Source organism: Adelges cooleyi, unplaced genomic scaffold (genome assembly GCF_023614345.1).
Source record: "Adelges cooleyi isolate 19-005CV unplaced genomic scaffold, UGA_ACOO_1.1 ACOO_flye_CR_arks_rails_tigmint_CR_PRNA_9, whole genome shotgun sequence".
Lineage (NCBI taxonomy): Eukaryota > Metazoa > Arthropoda > Insecta > Hemiptera > Adelgidae > Adelges > Adelges cooleyi.
Window position 1 is genome coordinate 8235710 of NW_026096579.1, and position 18406 is coordinate 8254115.

An 18406-nucleotide genomic window follows, 5' to 3' on the forward strand; every position below is an offset into this window, starting at 1 on the left:
CCGAGGCGACTTTTTGTAGTAACCCATCTAAGTTTTAGGAATTCATTAGCAAAAATACATGTTTTCACTATATTTCTCTCAACTGACCCACGATTATGACTATGACCTTTCTAGTAATTGTTTTTTTGGTATTGTTTAAGTTGATTTTTTGTTGAAATATAATTAATATTCTGAGCCCGTTTTATAATATGTCTAATTTTTTAGTATGTCACTTAGGTGAAACCTTAGAAAGTTGTTTTATATAGGACTTGACCTAGAGTTAAGATATAAATACGTTTGTAAGTGGACAGTATTGTACACTCATTCCACAGCTACTATATCGCTATTATGCTTGTTACAGTTTATGTATACACATACATATAATACATTGTACTACTATTATTATTGGTTTAGCTAGTGTATATAATACTAACATTATTATTACTCAAAGTGTTTGTTTTATTTCTTTTGTGTTCCACTCCAATTATCTCAACATTTTTTCTTTGCTATTTTGGAAGATTTTAAAAAGTAGTATAATCTAAATGAGTATACGCAAGCACCACTAATTGCAACATTTGAAGATTATAATTATAATATACATTTTAAATAACTATCAAAGATTATTTCAAACTGCGAAAGCAAGTCACACGAGTCAGACAAAATTTATATTTTTTCAGGGGTAAATACTGAACCACCTACAGCTGCTTTTGAAATGGTTGGCAACGACAATATAAGTGAGTCGATTTAATTAAAAAATATTACATTATTACCCATAGTATAGTCTGAATAAGTAGGATATCTGCAATTACAGTGATCCTTCGCGCTATTTGAAAAAGACTGGATCTATAATAAAAAGATTTTAATAATTTTCAAAGACTATTTCAAACTGCGAAAGCATGTCCAACAAGTCAAACTGAATTAATATTTTTTTAGTGGCAAATACTGAATCGCCTACAGATGCTTTCAGAATGAGTGACACCAACATTGATAGTAAGTCGATGTGTATAATTAATATTATATCATTAACAGTAATATTATGGTATAGGTCAAATCTATGACTACTACAATACTAATTTATATTGTTTATTTTATCTGTTGATATGGGTCCACGTCGGCCAAACCGCCGCAATAGTAAGCCAATAGTATATAATTAGGATATCCACAAACATTATTACTTGCACAGTTGGAATAACTGAAATAATAAATACTTTCAGACATTATTTGAAACTGCAAAAGCAAGTCAAACATGTCAGAATTAATTATTTTTTTTTTTTTTAGGGACCAACACTGGATTGCCTAGGAATAGTTACGAAATTAATAGCACCAGCAATATTAGTAAGTCAATAAATATTGTATCATTATCAATTGTTTAGTATGAGTAAGTAGGATATCCACAAGCAACACTACTTTAGATTTTTAATAATTCTCAAAGATTATTTCAAACTGTGAAAGCAATTCAAACCTTGCAGATTAAATTAATTATGTTTTCAAGAGAATACCGTAGATCGTGTACTAATTTTTAATATTTACATTTGTCAATATTGATTATACGGCTAAGAGAATTCTGAGCTCCGCATTTAAGCTAAAGAAAATTATACTATTATTTACTGTCCATGTTATCTCTCGATGTAGGGCAACGTCGGCCAACCCGGAATATTAGTAAGTCGATGTATATATTATAACATTGTCAATAGTATAGTCTGAATAATTAGGATATCCACAAGCCCTACTACATGCACCATTTGGAGACGGCCAAAATATTAAAACTTTCAGACATTATTCAAAACTGTGAAAGCAATTCAAACATGTCAGAGTTAATTATTATTTTTTCAGGGACCAACACTGAACCGCCTAGGAATAATTATGAAATTGCTGGTAAGTCTATATATATATTATATTATATCATTATCAATAGTATAGTCTGAATGATCAAGCACTACTACTTGTGCTACTTAGAGAAGAGTGAAATGATAAAATAAATCGATTTGCAATAACTTTCAAAGATTATTTCAAATTGCGAATGCAAGTCAATCGTGTCAGACTAAATTAATATATTTCCAGAGGCAAATTTAAACTTTAAATGAGTTTTTTTAATTATAAGCCGTGCAAATTATTAGTAATTATCGATGAAGTTTTATAGAAAGTTTATTGAGTCTACTGAGGCGACTTTTTGTAGTAACCCATCTAAGTTTTTGGAATTCATTAGGAAAAATAGATGTTTTCACTATATTTCTCTAACTGACCCACGATTATACTATGATCTTTCTAGTAATTGTTTTCTTGGTATTGCTTAAGTAGATTTTGCCTTTGCTATTTTGAAATTTGAAAGATAATAAGTCAGTTGGCCCTGATGGGTTTTCTGGTGGATTTGTACACTCTATTTTCTCTACATTATGTTTTCCTCTGTGTCTTTTATTTCGCAAGTTTATTGCTTCGAGTACCTACCCTGAGCTATTAAATCTTAGTTTTATTTCAACTGTCTATAAACATAAGAAAATTTGAAAATTGACCATGAGTATATGTTTAAATTCTGTATTAAATATATGTACATTGGGCCGCGGCCCGTTTTGTAATAATAAATCATTTTTAACTGCAAATGAAAGTCAAACAAGTCAGACTAATAAAATTGTTTTCAGGGGAAAACAATGGATGGTGTAATCTCTTGTTAAATATTCTCGGATTTGGTGTTAGAGGCGTTAATAGTAAGTCGCTGTGTATATTATATCTTTTATATAGTAGCCAATTGTATAGTCTGAATAATTAAGATATCCTTAAGCACCACTACTTGCACAATTTTGGAGAAGACTGAAATTATAATACAAATATATTTTTAATAACATTCAAATAATATGTCAAACTGCGAAAACAAGCCAAACCAGTGAAACTACATTAATTTTTTCAGATGCATTCAATAGATGGTTTAATAGTAAGTCAATGTGTATACAATAAATATTGAACGGTGTACCATTATCAATATTAGAGAAGAATGGAATACAAATATAAATAATAATTTTATTAAAAAATTCAATGTTCAAACTGCGAAAGCAAGTCAAAGAGTCAGACTAAATTTATATTTTTTTTTTTCAGGGGTAAACACTGGACCGCCTACGAATATTCACAGAACTGATGGCACCGACAACAATAGTAAGTCGATGTATATGTTATATAATTGCCAAAAGTATAGTCTGCAATAATAAGGTCTCCGCAAACCTATGCGCCATTTGGTATATTTTACCATATATATATAGCATATTATAGTACCTTTGACTTAACACTTGTTGATATATGTTATATTACGGATTCTCAGCTCCGCATTTTAGTTTCATCAATGCGGAGCTAAGGTAAATTACTAAGCTATTTAAATAAAGAATATTACATCATTAACAATATAGTATAGTCTGAATAAGTAGGATATCCACAAGCACCACAAATTGCGCCAAAGCAAATCAAATCTGTCAGACTAAATTAATATTGTGTTTCAGGGGGATACATTTTTACTTAAACGAAACAAAAATTGTGGGAACAAAATTATTGTTAGAAGGCATTGTGGTATTGACGGGTAAGAATAGCTAAATGGAAAATGTTACTGGGACTGTTAGCTTGTGTAATCATTTTTATCACTTGATTTATTAGCATTGGTTTCAATTGGCTTCGGGCAAGTGTCCGGGAATCGTAATAGAAATAGATTTTTAATAATTCTTTAAGATTATTTCTAACTGTGAAAGCCATTCAAACAAGTCAGACTAATTTAATATTTTTCCAGGGTCAATTACTGAAACACCTACAGATGGCAACGACAATAACAGTAAGTCGCTTTAAATAAAAAATATTACGTCATTATCAGTTGTATAATCTGAATAATTATGTTATTTGTTAGGTCATCCGCAAGAACCGCGATCTGCGTCAGAAAACCGGAGAAATAATTGTAATATAATGTAAATGTCTAGCTTATTCATCATAAGCATTTCATTGTTAAACTATAAAAAAAATATAAATTGTAATATATAAAAAAAATTGTTTCCCGTTATCTTCTGTTTTGCAAAATACAAATTTTAATGTAAACGATAATTGTTTGTTGTTATTATGTAATTGGTATTGTTACGGTGCAGTGCGGTGAGTGGATCACACCCACGACCCTCCGCCTTTTAAGGCTAAATTAAGGGACCCTAGCCGGGACAGGATAGGAATAGGAATAGGAACGGCCATAAGACTAGTTTAGGGCCGTTTTCATATATTTTTCAGTAACAAAAATTTAGCCTATCCACCTGTGGACGTACAATTTAGTTCATACAGCACAACAAAAAAATAGTGTACAGATATAAAAAAGGCAAATAAACGCCAACGGCACGTAGTGTTCCCAAGCGGTCACCCATCCAAGTACTAACTACGCCCGACGTTGCTTTACTTCGATGATCGGACGAGAACTGGTGTATTCAACGTGGTATGGACGTTGGCATCAGTTTATTTACTTATTTAAACACAATACTATAACTATTTTTTTTTTTTTTAATTATATAATATGATGTAACACACTGCATAACATTTATTTTCACAGCGCAAAAAATTAAATACAAACTAAATCACATTATTTTATTATTGTGCACGTTTAAAATATGTTTCGTACATTACTTGACGATAAATGGGCAGACTGATAATATGTTGATTGTTGATCAATGTATCGATGAGTGAATTTTGCATTTTGGTTATTAAGAGCCACAGCAAAGTTTGTAATTTATAATTATTAACCAAATACTAAGGTACAACCACGCGATAAATGAATAAAGGACATTTTTAAAACTGAATTTTGAAATTTAAAATGTTTCGTTACCTTGGGGCCATTTTTGACCAAGTTCAGACAACTTTTTTTTTTATTGAATTTAGTAATAATAAATGTCGGTTCCTAAAGATCTATTTTTTAATAAATACTTAATAATAAGTATATTTTATATTTTTGTGACCATGGTGTAAATTTTACATTTTTCAAAATAACTGGTCTTTAATAGTTTAATTTTTGGGCTACTGCGGCTTAAGCAGGTGGCGATAATTTTGAAAACCAACGACGACTGTTTTTCAAATTAGTTACTATACAGTAGTCGAGGACAAAATCAATATATTGTAATTTGAACATAAAATTGAACAAGACCACAACTATTTTCGAAATTGAATGAATTTATATTTTTCAAAAACTATGATTGTATTTATATACAATATGTAATTTCGAAAAATATTATAGATTCTGACATATCCAAATTAATTTTGAGTCGTCCATCGTGATTTTGAACAAGTCAAAATAATTTTGGGTCATCCCCGAGAAGGATTTTGACTTCTCCATAATTATTTTAAGATTTCCAAAAGAAATTGGAATTTCTTCAATAAGATTTTAAATTTTCCTAATTAATTTTCGTTTTTCAAACATTTGGACAATCAATTTTAGAATTATTTTAAAGTGTGTTTTGGACGTTTATTTGGGCCGTTCCCAGTGGTACTGCAATACCGGGTCAACCCGCGGTGGAGTAGGAGCAAGCCCCAAATTCTCCACCAATTTGAAAAAATTAGTTTAACATTTGAACCCCACGATGCGAGGTGTATCAGATGTTAAGCTGATAAGAACAGAGTTTTTATTTGAATCTTATACAGTGGTTCATGAATACATAATAGTATACATTTTACATATAATATGATAATTTTAAACATTCTACATAATAATGACATAGAACACAACAAAAGTAAGAATAATAATAAGTAAAAATCACAATGCAGTATAAAAAAAAGGTAAAATTGTGTGCCGGCCTACAGCTGCCGCTGCCGTACGTCAGTGAGGTGCTCGATGTGTACATCTCGAGTGTATCCGATCACCTCACTAATGCACAGTTTCCGCATCAGCGAAGCGTACGACCGAGCACACAGCTTCTGCAGGAGCAGATCGTTGTTCGGGTCCCAACACCCGAGTGCACCCACTTCCACTGGGTACACCACTACTCCTGCATTAGCCTCGGCCAACTCGGCCCGCAAATCTTCATATTTCGCACGTTTCTCGTCGGCGGCTGTCTTAAATGATGCCATGCGGTATTCGGCCGGGATCGTCACGTCGACGATATACACCCGACCGTCACGCCTGAGCACCAAGTCGGGCCGCAGTCCTCCGCTCCCGATCACTTGATTTTCACTCAGAATCTCGAACTTGGGTACCGCAGCCTTCTTAATTCTTGCCACCACCGCGTTGTGGCGGGCCATGTACATGGCGGTATAGCGCCAGCAGTGGTCAACGACGTGGGCTAAGCTTTCTGTGATGCACCCACATCGCCGACAACTGCGGTCGCCAGACCGCCACGACGCTGACCCGTTCAACGCCACGAGATTAAGCCATCAGCCACGCCGTCAACCTTTTGGCGAGGCATCCGGCGTAAAGTTTGTAGATCGTCCGACTCGGGGCGATGGGCCTCCAGTTGCCTAGCTCCCCGACGTCGCCTTTTTTGTGGATCAGCACCGTGGTCGCACTTTTCCACTGGACGGGCACTCTCCGGTGCTTCAAGCAAACATTGAATATTGCAGTCAGCAACGTACATCGCGGGTCAATCAGGCGCCAGTGCCGGTACGTGAGCCCGTCGTCTCCGGGCACGGTGTTTTCAAATTTGTTCAGCCTTTTTTCGACTTCCACGGCCGTGAACCCGCCGGTGGGCATCGGTCGTCGTCGTCGTGCGATGGGTACAGAGTCGGGTCGCCCTCCGTGCCAGCCCATACCGCCCGAAAGTGGGCCTCGACCTCCTCGACCGGTATCTCACACCGCACGCCGTCGCCCCCGACAATAGCACGAACCGCTTTACTCCTGTTCCTCCGGTATAATTTCTGCAGGGCTTCGGCATCTTCCACATTAACCCGCGCTCTCACGTTGCTCCTAGGGGGTCTGTCCGGTATTTTCGCCATCGCCATGGCGTCAGCGGTAATCCGCTCCACCAGACCGGTGAACCTCTCCCACGTGTTGGCCGTCGTCGGCGCCGCTAAGATTTCGAGCAAACACGGGAGGTGAGCGTGTATAGCGGTAGTGTCATCAGGCCGCAAAGGGTGGTCAATGTCCGAGGAGCCCTCTTCGCCTTCGACTACGCTATCTGCTACTTTCTCCGTGTTGCTACCCTGATCGGAGGCCTGCGTGCTCGCTAGTAGACTGGGCGTCCATAGCTCGGGGCTCGCGTAAGCCACCACATAGCCCTCGTTTCTTGGTGAATCTCGCCGCGGCTCGGAGAGCGTGACCACTCTCGCCTCCATCGGTCGGACCGGCGTCGGAACCCGGGTCTGAGCGGGCCTCAAGACCCGCGGAGGTGACTCGACCGGCGGCGGAACGGGTGTCGCGACCCGCGGAGGTGGTGATTCGTCCGGTGGTACTACCGTGACTCCCGGGATCCTCGGATCCCCGCCTCTACCGGTGCGAGGAACACCGCCTCGCTGCCTCGTCGCCGGCACGGGCATGACGACGGCTGCGGCCTCGGCGATCACGCGCCTGCGGTGGTCCCACGTGTGATTGGCCAGGACCTGTTTGGTACACATTTCTCGGTCATCGCCTCACCTTCCAGAGTCGGCTGCCGACGCTGCACCGTGACTGCTCCGCTGTTCGGTCTGGGAGGTTCGCCCCGTGTTCGCGGACGCTCCGCGTTCACCGCCCGTAGTCAACAGTAGTCAAAACTTTAAATGCCCGTCCTGCGCAATTACACTTTTGTGGGTTAGGCTGTTCTGGTTATATGCACCTCAATTATGGGGCACATGTGGAATCAATGAACGAAACATCAGTACTCATGACTTCAAAAAGATCGCAGCAACGGACACAGCTTACCTCAAGTGCCACGCGGCATCTGAGGTGTCCACTGCGCCACACCTCCCAATGCTACATCTGGTACAGATGCTTCATTAGTAGGGAATGCTATGAATTTAGAGTACACTTCGATCTTAGCCGATAGGCCGAGAAGCGACACTCAAAACGACAAACTATATTCTATATATCAAAAAACTAACGTACAAAAAAAACGCAGAACAATAATTTGAGAAAACTCAAAAAATTGTCGAAAACGTGCTAAAAGTTGCTCTAATATCTTGTAAATCTCAATTACAATTAAAATAATATGGTTCAAAAAGATTTCGTAAAGATTTTGGATCGAATTTTTGAAAAAAACCTGCCAAAAATTAACTAACTCAAAAAAAATACAGCGTCAGCGGCATCTACCGGCAGCCGCTGAAAATTCGCTCTGTGCGTTTCTGTATAGCCGCCTTCTCTTTTTTATTACTTTACATCCGTTAGATAGCACTACTATTATGTTTGCAGTGACATATTTATTTTCAAAATGTAGGAAAATTCGAAATCCAAGGCTCTAGTTTAAAAAAAAAAATAAAAATCCAAAATTATTTTGAACATTTTTAAAGATGTTCAGTTAAACCCAAAATTACCATGAAAATTAAGAATTACTATGGTAAGTTCAAAAATGTCTAGTATTATAGATAATTCAAAATCCAAAATTATTTTGGACCATTTTCCTTATAGTAGTTTTGAACTCAAAAACCTCTAATATTTTAGAAAAGTCAAAATCAACAATAATTTTCAAAACTTTACGGGTTAAAAGCGTCGATAGAACTATGTGTGTTGGTTAGGTATATTACAAATCTTTTTTTTAATAAACAAATTCTTTAAATTTTTTAAAAAATGTAGGTATAGACTTGTTTAAAATGGGTTTCTTACAATATAACTATTTGTCTAAATCTGTTTGCTATAATAACCAAATTTCAAATAATGACTGTCGTTTATTTTCAAAATGTTTGCCATGTGCTTAAGTTGCAGCAGCCTAATATTAAACGACAGAGTACAAGTTTTAAAACAACAACAACAAACCATGATTTATTGTCATTACTCATTTGCCACTAAAAATATTTTTAATTAACATGTACCTGTTAAATAAAAATATATATATATTATTGTTATTACGTACAAAAATTAATGTTTATTAAAAAAAAAAAACTGTCGGTTATCTTTAGATTGCGTTAAATTCATCCGATATAATTAAGACATTCATGCACTTTATGCTTTGGATTTAATTTATTATTATTTATTATTTAATTTATTAAGTACTCCAATTTTTATTTTTTTGTTAAAATTGTATTTTTAAACGGTTAAAATATTTATTGTGTGATTAAATTGAATTAACAGTTTAGTTTTTAATCGTGACAGCAATTTATGTATATAAATTCGTAGTTTTCATTAGTTTTAATTTATTTAACAGTTATTGTAATTATTAATTTAAAGCATACAAAGAACGTATTAACACAATTCAAAAGTAGTGCACAGGTGCGATGAGAGCACTTTTTTTCCCAAAGAAAATGAGTTATGTATAGCAATAGATAAACACATGATATAATTTTCAGTGATGTAAAAAATACTTGTTAAATATAAATCAGAGCGAAAAATAATTGTTTAAGAAGAAAAATAATTTTAAAATACTGATCAAACATTATTATTTGTGTATTTATAACACTTTTAATAGCTTGTTCAAAAATTACTGCTACTAGAGAATTTCCATAAGTTCAGTAAATACATAATAATGTTTAAAATTATAAAAAAAAATGATTCATCATACTTGTGCACTATGCCATTGATATTATTATTTATGGCTATACTACATAACTATAGACATTTCAATCTGAAAAACTAACAAAAAAATGAAAATTCACCAATATTCTGTTCCGGTATATAAGCATATCCCTCGATTGTATCAAGTAGTTATTCAGAGCAGAGCTTGGCTTTTGTTAAATAAACATCGATCTGTAAATATAGCAACCAATCAAGAATAAAAAATACGTAGCGTTTGAGATAATTTATTTAAAAATAAAACTGATACATACACCTCATGTTATCAAATGTAGGGCGATTGAAGATTCATACTTGCATCATTTTCTATAAATTATGACATCTCTCGAGTCTAAAGCTTGATTTAATTCACAAAATGAATTTATAAATAATGTTTAGTAGTAAGCATGTTGTTGTTCTATTTTAATTCCTTGGTGTTGGTAACTGAAAAAAAAATATTGTTTTTACTTTGTTATATACTTTATAAGTAATAACTATGAACCTATGAACTTTAAATATATAATTCGGCGGTTAAAAATCTATTTGGCTGTTAGCATAATGGACATTTTTCAAATTTTTCAAAAGCATAAAGGAAAATTGATTTAACATTGTTCTATTCTGTTAACCAAAATAATATTAAAGGTACAAAAATACAACATACAAACCAAAATTTGTATAATATATAGTTTAGTTTTTATCAAGTCAATAATAACTATAATAGACGGATGAAGTAATGTAATTTGGTGTTTATGTCAGTACTATATACATACAACAATAGTTAGAATACTTTGCACAAAGAGCAAAATAAAAAAAAATAATCTAAAAATATTGTAGAAATATTCAAAAAATAATTTATCAATACTTTTATTATATTAAATAAATCCTTAACATTGTTTATATGTTATATGTAGACAATGGGTTACAATTTTAAAATTAACCATCGTTTTAAATAATTAAGGAAATACATTTTTTAAGGTACTGTACAGCCCTTGTACTCACGGTCATCTTGAAGTCTTAGAATTAATTATCGTCCAGTCATGCTCATCGGCTAAAATATTTTGCTAAATTTGAATGAGGTAGTATTTGCGGATAACAGTTCTTATGTGTAATCTTATTTGTTGTATAATATTTTCATTTTTCTACGTAATACTCGAAGAGACGACAGAGGGAAATCTGAGAAATTATTATCCAGATTCAAAGTTTCACAAAAAGTTATTATTTTCATAGCACTTTTTATACTGTCATCAAACTATCAAAAATCTTTTATACTTTTATGTTCCAAAGTTCATAGTTGGTAAGTGGTCAAAAACGAATGCTAAATTTTTTTTTCAACTCATTTGATTTTTTATTAAAACGTTCCTGACTTGTTCTTAATTGTTGCTTTTAAGATTCAACCCATTGAGCTAGTTGTGCACAACAAGTTGATTCATAAAGCACTTCACTGCTGTTTTTCTGTAGCATAAAAGTGATCGACAAAATTACTCATTGAAACTGCTGTTGGTTTGTTGGACGTTTTGATAATAAACATTTTCACTATTGGCAGCTTGAATGAAGATTTCTTTCTCGAATATTCTTTACTGGAGTACATTTAGACGGAGATTTATTATTAATATTTTCTGAAGGGGCCTATATGGTGGAAACGGCACAAAACATTAAACAGTAAACACAACTAATATAATAATTATTGATACATGAATGAATTCGATTTTAGAATCTTCAGTATTGTATTATCATTTATCAAGAACAATAATATTAATATCACACATTAAAATTTGAAAGAATATATTTTGTGATAAGACTAGTATATTATGACTTATGAGTAAACCCCTTCATCCCATAAAATTCAAAATGTATGCAATAATCAACAGTCAATAAGGTACCTTTTTTAAAACTTTTTTCAAGATTTTTAATTTAATTTTTTCAAATGATACCTCCACAATTTAGAGGACAAAAGTCATTAACATGTAAATGTTGTATTTGCATTAATCAAGTCATGAATTAAAATCCGCATCATCCTATGTATTTTACTTTAAAATAACTGTAGGTATCTTAAACGCACACAATATGTAACAGAAGTAACTCTACCGTGTTATATTTGTACTATGCTTTACGAACCTTTGGAGGGACACCGACTAGTCACTTACTAGAGCGGCTTTTTGATAAGATAAATCTAAGAAAAAGATATTGATGCGCAAGTATTATAGTAGAAAACTTATAGAATATAGTCGTTCAGTATAATGACATAGCCGGGGTAGACTTGTGGCCAATAGTCATAGGTATTTTATACTTTTTTCATATAAACATTTTGTTTTTGAAACAACAATTAATAATTCCAATTAAAATAATAGATAAACTGATGATTAATACTATTAATACTACTATATGATATACTACCCTACTATTAAAGGTATGCAAATAAAATAATAACGTTAACTAATTTTAAAAATGACAATGTACCTATAATAATAATTGTGACCACGTTATTTTAAAAGATGGATTTTTTACAGGGACACCTGGTGTAACAATTAGGTAAATTTTGAATTTTGTTTGCTGCTAAATACAAAACCAATTTTTAATTTGCTGGGATAGACATGGTGTCGATGTGGAATGGCAGAGAGTAGGAATGAGCCTACGATACAAATATATCGATACTATCGTCCAGTTGTGAATATCAAAATATATTGTTATAATCATATTTATAAATTATCGACATTTTGTTCTGTCGTTATAGTTTTTCCCGTTCCTAATACGAATATAGTATTGAATATTGATATCGGCACTAGCATCCAGTTGTAAACATCAAAATAATTATGCATGTTTTAATTTATATAGTTATCCATATTTTTATAAAACGATAATAATATAATACTTGGTCCATCTTCAACTAAGAGGATCTCTATAGTGAATAGTACCCGGCGGCGACGCGTTATGTTGCCGGTAGATGGCGGCTTTGGGAGTTTCCGTATAAATTCTCAACGAGCACCGACAGAATTTCGGGTAACGGTTATAAGAAAACTCACTAAAGACGGAATTTTGGAATTCCATGGCGTCTCACTAACCGACGGCTTAATGGACAGTTGGCAAAAAACGTTTGTCGGGGGTCAAATCAGATCAAATGGCACAAGTTCGTGGGGGGGTTCACTCAACGGGTCGACCGCAGCGGTCTGAGCATAAGTACCTGTAGATGAGCATTTTGAAGTCAACTCCGGTTCCCTTTCAATACGAATAAATCTTTCGCCTTTTACTAAAGATTTCCGTGGAGGGGAGCACTCAAAGGAGTCTAGATAAATAATTTTTCTAACGCCCGACTTTCGAGTTGGGCTCACTATGCTGAATGCACAATGAATTTTTTTAAATGCTTACAATGGTCTGTTAGTATATGTAATCAGCAAACCATTAAGCAGACTTATTGTATTGGTGATGTTGTTCAATGCAGTCAGGTTGACAACTGAATGCACTTTTGACAATATGGTTGGGGTGAAAACAGCCAAACTTATTATCGTTAACTGAATATATTTGGTTACTCAGATCTTCGCTGATAACAGGTTTTATCACTACATATTTCATATTTGCTAAACGGTAAACAATACGTTTTGGTGATGTGGTAACTTTTAAACTCCACAACAATCCAGTAAACAATATCAGCAACCAAGTTTACTTAAAACACATCGCCAAAACACGCCTAATAAATTAAATAACCGTTGTTTATTGTATGTAATCAGTCAGAAGATGATACTATATTATAACCGTTGTATTTGTATGTAGTCATATCACAGATTATTAATTATAATTTATAATGATATTTTGAACCGTGAAAGTGAAGGTTACAGCCCGTAATTTATGTACACTAGATTACACAATGGAGCGTTAAGACTTTAAGAGTTGCTTACCTTTCCTACGTTTTATAACAAATTTCGCGTATTTAATTATAAAAGTTATAATAATAATTGTCCTTTCCCAATACCGTATCACCAGCTGTTTATCAGTTGTCATCATTGTATACCACCGTATTATCAGCATTGGCTAAAATCTAAACATATACGTAGGTATGCCAGCAAATTGTGATAACCACAAAATGGCTGCCGCCGTGGATTTCTTTGTCCGGAGAACAGCAGCAACCATGTTGTGTAAGCTGATAACGCAAAATTGCTGACATGCCTTTCTATTGGTATACTTTCGGTAACAGGTAACATGCGTCCCAACTCCCATCCCATGTGGGTTTGTCTACATTTTTTTTTTTAAATTCTTTAACGTTGACGTCATTTTAACGTTTTGTGATTACCAATTATGCTTTCTGTGATTAAAGATGTAATACTTTTATTGTTATTATTATAAAATATACCATGTATACAAGACCCGTCTGCTATCTATATAATAATTAATTGTTCACCTTCAGTCAATAATCATATACTTATACATTTTTCCAAAACGTTTTTTTTTTTTAATTTTGAAGAAGAAAAAATTCAACAATGTCATTAGAACCAGAAGAACATTTTAAAACCCCTGAATGGGTTTCCAAGTTGGAAAACAAGCAAAAGAAGGTAATTTGCAGTATTATAATATTTTAATGTCCTATACAAATATTTTAATACATTTTTCAATTTTATATTGTTAAAAAAAGTTTAAAATTATGGCTTCGGTGCAGATTGCAGATCCAAGAAGGTATTGGTTTTTCTAGAAAAGTGTTTCTATTTGTTTTTTTTAGTGTGTTTTTAGATTGACACTAACCTTTTAATATTGTGTTTGATTTCTTCATACATTGGTTTTAGACTAGAAAATTGCATGTCACTGATACACTACTTTAAGCTGAGAGCCCATTCTTTCTCCTTTAAAACTGTAAAACCAAAATTATTACATGGATTTTTTTTTAGTATTATTCTAGTACACTCCCAACAACTGATCATTTAAAATCAGTGAAATAATTTAAAACTATAATTTTTTTTACTGTACATAAGTTCTAGGATTTTAAGTAAACAGTAAGTTTCTATCATGTATGAAAAAATGGGGAATTTTTTATTGAGGTATAACTATAAACATTACTAGACCGTTAAAATCAATATGAAAGTCCATACTGCATTGTATAATAAAAATGATTGAATATTTTTATAAAAATGTAGTTCAATAAATTCCCATTGTAGTGTTTTCCTGAAAGAGATTTTATCATTTTAAAAACTGCATAACTGTACAACCCAAATTTATGCTCTCGTCAAACTATCCTGACTTTTTATTTTACCATTATCAGTGGAATAAACTATATTTAGAGTGTTCATTAGGGAATCCATGTTACTTGATGATTCAAAGTGCACAGAGAAGTGTTATCGTTGATGGCCAAAAACTGATGTACTCGTGACACTAATGGATAACGAAAAAGGGCAAAAATCAAAAAACTGTGTGCAGTTAATTGATAAATCAGATTGTTCGGGTAAAACAGAATGCAAGATAAATAAAGCGCTAATAAATATTAATATTATATAGATTATAGACGGTTATACTGCTAAAAGCCGTATATTTCAAAATTGTAGTACTACTTTTTGGCAACTATTGAAAAAATGACTTCTTCAAGAAAGATTCTTAGTGGTTTTTTTTAAGCTGTACTTTACTGTTATCAGTTAATAGTATTCATATCGATAAGGAATTGAGATCAGTCGATAGAGAATAGCTGTTTTTTGGTATCACCGTCAATATTCCTTAGATTTGTATTTATGTTTGATTAGTGTTGTTTATTTTAAAAGTTTTATGTTATTAGTTGTTGTATATATATATATATATATTATTATAAGTTATACTGGAAATACATTTTTTTTTTTAAATATGTTCTAGCATCATAAACTGGCACACGAAATTGGATCTGGTTCAAACTGTTTAAATTGCCTAGACAAATGCCCCGGTTTGGATCTACATTTTTGGCGTAAAGTATGTAGAAACTGTAAATGTAAAAAAGAAGAACACAATATAACAGAAGAAGATCAATACGAACAATTTGATATTTTGTTTAACGATTCCAAATCAAATTATCAACCAGTCAAAGCTAGTAAGTGGTGTTCATTGTGTATCAATGACTTGAGTTTTGAGGACCAATCGTACTTAATGTAAAATTGCATATTTTTTTAAGAGGACTTGAAAGCACATAAAAAAAAACAGATAGAGAACAAAAAACCTAGTCGTATATGACACTAAATAATATTTAATATTTGATTTAGATTGTTCTATGGTTGACAATAGCTCATCTGCCAAAAAATATGTTTGGTTCTTTACAACTCGAAAATAAATAAATGTTTTTTTTTCAGCGTTAAATATGATAATTAAACCGGACGATCAAATGGTAAAAGTCGAAGAAACCGATAGAAATCAAAATACATTCAAGTTTGACTGGGTGCCTCCAAATATAAATAAAGATCTAGCTTCCGAGTACATGCAGTTATTACCGTCAAACAAGTTGCCGATAAGCGGCAGTGAAGGCGCTTTGTATAGACGTCAACAGCTCGAAAGACAAGTGCCTTTACACGACTTTAACGCAAATGTTTGCCATGAACTAACGGCTGAAGAGGAAAACGCAATGTCTTTTTATTTGGAAGACTTAAAGAAAAATGCTCTTGGACAAGGTTTAATAAAAAAATTAGCGGACAATACTAATCCACTGCCACTTTTTAAAAATCTAAACTTGGCGCCTAAACCTTTTAAGAAAAATCAACTCTCCGAAGACGAAGAATTTCCACCCCCTCCGCCAGAACTCTTGTACCCTTGCACTACGGATTTAAAGACTCCACACACGTTCATTCAAAATAAAAACTATTCTAAAGGAGATAATATGTCAGATTTAACTGAGGCTTGTAATCCTTTAGACAATGTGAATAATAATACAACTGAAACGGGTTCAACAGTTTTACCGGCAAAGCAGTCTCTAAACACTCTGACGCCATATTCACCGCAGCAGCTTGTATCTCATCACGCTCAGAACGATAATTTTAAACCTGCTCCCTATGATGGAAATAGCTCTATAGATATATTGAAAAACAAAAAAGAATTCATGCCATCACACAACGACATGTATATTGTGCCCGAAGGTAGGCAATTATTTTGCAAACAGTGTAACGATAATGTTTATCCTGGACAAGTGGCCGTATTAGCAGAAAGGACAGGAAAAGACGTACTTTGGCACCCGTCGTGTTTCGTTTGTACTACTTGCAAGGTAAAATAAAAATTATCAATATTATATATTGCTTAATTAATCGATCGTATTATCATAAAACTTTGTGTAAACGAATTTAGGAGCTGTTAGTTGATCTCGTTTATTTCTTCCACCAAGACAATGTGTACTGTGGCAGACACTATGCCGAGACACTTAACATACCACGTTGTCTCGCCTGTGACGAGGTTTGTATACGTATATACGTATATTGGGCACAAATCCAAACTCGTTAAATATTCATAAATATTTATTATTGATATAATATTTTTCGTTTAGTTAATATTTCTGAAAGAATATACAATAGCAGAAAACCATACGTTCCATGTCAGACATTTTTGTTGTTTCGAATGTGATAAACCGTTGGCCGGTTTAGAGTATGTGCAAATCGAAAACCAACCGGTCTGTCTAGACTGTTACCAATTCAAATATGGAAAAGTAAGTACAAATAAGTATTATATTAGTTGCATTAAAACTATGTCTACTAATGTTTTAATATTGACGTGTTATCAGAAATGCGAGACGTGCCGTAAAAATATTGTAGCTGGTGACAGTAGGATCGGCTGGAAAGATTTGAGTTGGCACGAGTCCCCGGCGTGCTTCAAATGCTACCAGTGTTATACGTCGCTGTTGGGTAAAAAGTTTATGGTGAAAGACGAAAAGCGTCCTTTGTGTAGCCGAGAATGCGTGATTGCTTACAATAACTCCACTGAAATTTAACACTCCAATTATTGTATAATTATTTAACTATATATTACTAACCTCTTAGTTGATACTTTATTTTTATGTAATATTTTAGTCGTAGTTACCTTTACTGTTATCAGTATATCAACTAAAAAAAAAAATAGTCCATAACTTAATCGTACTACTTGTTAGACTGCGTAATAAGAAAAACTACTAAATTATATAATATTATATTTTTGATATGCCATCTTGCTGTTATATTTTGTACATTGTTAACTGCCGTGCTAAGAAGAAATGTCCTAACATATACAGATAACATATATATGTAGATAGGACATTTCTAATAAGCACGGCAGTGTACTGCTCATTAGAAGACGTTATTTTATTTGTACTAATGCCGAGCAGTTGTATAAATGGCATACTCTGCAACTCAATATCCCGTGCATATTTTTAAATTTAGTTTACTATAAAATGCTAATCTAGATTTCAGTCGATTTTTGTTTTTTAAATATTTATCTCGCACATACTTATAGTTTGTTTTTTTGTTAAAAAAAAAATACAAGTCATATTGCGCTTTTATTAAAATAAAAATATTTGAACAACAAAAATTGAACCTTGTGAAATCTAGTTTTGTAGTCTGTAAGCAAATTTTAAAAATATTAACTGGATCCGGTTTCCCTATACGTTCGGCATTATATGCATAAAAATTGCGTCATAATAATAAACTATTTATAATAGTTATTATTATTTTTAAATTATATAAGATTGAAAACTATTTATTAGAAATGGATTATAATAATAAATTTATGAGCACAGCCATTTTTTTTTTTTACCATATTATATTTTATATTGTGTTTTACATTATTATTATCATAATGCGTTTACATTCCAAATTGTTGATTTTTTAAAAATATTTTTTTTTGAAAATTGTTATTTTTGTATTACAAATTATT

The 18406-nt window shown here is 33.1% G+C and overlaps 2 protein-coding genes, 1 long non-coding RNA gene and 3 other non-coding genes across 38 annotated transcripts in view; 3 read left to right on the plus strand and 3 right to left on the minus strand.

The window, feature by feature from the left end:
- LOC126846703 (probable cyclin-dependent serine/threonine-protein kinase DDB_G0292550) overlaps positions 1-4016 on the plus strand; it is a 28571-nt gene extending 24555 nt beyond the window's left edge. For 14 of the 31 annotated variants that reach the window (XM_050586443.1, XM_050586454.1, XM_050586451.1 and 11 more), the window contains 11 exons: positions 657-713; positions 913-969; positions 1078-1110; positions 1258-1314; positions 1612-1638; positions 1813-1854; positions 2616-2681; positions 2882-2905; positions 3067-3123; positions 3743-3784; positions 3857-4016. In XM_050586443.1, the coding sequence (XP_050442400.1) occupies positions 657-713; positions 913-969; positions 1078-1110; positions 1258-1314; positions 1612-1638; positions 1813-1854; positions 2616-2681; positions 2882-2905; positions 3067-3123; positions 3743-3784; positions 3857-3918 (524 nt within the window). In that variant the 3' untranslated portion in view covers positions 3919-4016. The remainder of the gene's footprint in view (positions 1-656; positions 714-912; positions 970-1077; positions 1111-1257; positions 1315-1611; positions 1639-1812; positions 1855-2615; positions 2682-2881; positions 2906-3066; positions 3124-3742; positions 3785-3856) is intronic. The other 17 variants (XM_050586463.1, XM_050586464.1, XM_050586469.1 and 14 more) reach the window with 7 other exon arrangements.
- A 299-nt stretch (positions 4017-4315) lies between these two features.
- On the minus strand, positions 4316-4434 carry LOC126847267 (5S ribosomal RNA). The gene has a single exon (XR_007687020.1). It is a non-coding gene; the product is annotated as a 5S ribosomal RNA (ribosomal RNA).
- A 1005-nt stretch (positions 4435-5439) lies between these two features.
- Positions 5440-5632, minus strand: LOC126847278 (U2 spliceosomal RNA). The gene has a single exon (XR_007687026.1). It is a non-coding gene; the product is annotated as a U2 spliceosomal RNA (small nuclear RNA).
- A 1860-nt stretch (positions 5633-7492) lies between these two features.
- On the minus strand, positions 7493-11330 carry LOC126846626 (uncharacterized). Of its 2 annotated transcripts, XR_007686910.1 has the most exons (4): positions 10583-11330; positions 9859-10027; positions 9670-9778; positions 7493-7671 (listed from the first exon to the last, which is right to left on the minus strand). It is a non-coding gene; the product is annotated as an uncharacterized LOC126846626 (long non-coding RNA). The 2 variants fall into 2 exon arrangements; XR_007686909.1 differs by lacking the exon at positions 7493-7671 and having other exon boundaries at positions 9152-9778; positions 10583-11327.
- A 1453-nt stretch (positions 11331-12783) lies between these two features.
- LOC126847286 (U5 spliceosomal RNA) lies at positions 12784-12906 on the plus strand. Its single transcript, XR_007687030.1, has one exon. It is a non-coding gene; the product is annotated as a U5 spliceosomal RNA (small nuclear RNA).
- A 915-nt stretch (positions 12907-13821) lies between these two features.
- LOC126846564 (testin) lies at positions 13822-18287 on the plus strand. Of its 2 annotated transcripts, XM_050586140.1 has the most exons (7): positions 13822-14124; positions 14205-14245; positions 15404-15614; positions 15871-16772; positions 16853-16957; positions 17049-17207; positions 17283-18287. In XM_050586140.1, exons 4-7 carry the CDS (start codon positions 15879-15881, stop codon positions 17487-17489), a joined length of 1365 nt encoding a protein of 454 aa, XP_050442097.1. In that variant the 5' UTR covers positions 13822-14124; positions 14205-14245; positions 15404-15614; positions 15871-15878; the 3' UTR covers positions 17490-18287. The 2 variants fall into 2 exon arrangements, with proteins under 2 accessions (XP_050442097.1, XP_050442096.1); XM_050586139.1 differs by lacking the exon at positions 14205-14245 and having other exon boundaries at positions 17283-18286.
- Positions 18288-18406: the final 119 nt, after the last annotated feature.

Coding starts and splice junctions, on each gene's coding strand:
- LOC126846564 (XM_050586139.1), top strand. CDS start 14,053: ATGTCATTAGAACCAGAAGAACATTTTAAAACCCCTGAATGGGTTTCC. Junction 14,125..15,403: donor TGGAAAACAAGCAAAAGAAG/GTAATTTGCAGT, acceptor AATATGTTCTAG/CATCATAAACTGGCACACGA. Junction 16,958..17,048: donor GTTGTCTCGCCTGTGACGAG/GTTTGTATACGT, acceptor TTTTTCGTTTAG/TTAATATTTCTGAAAGAATA.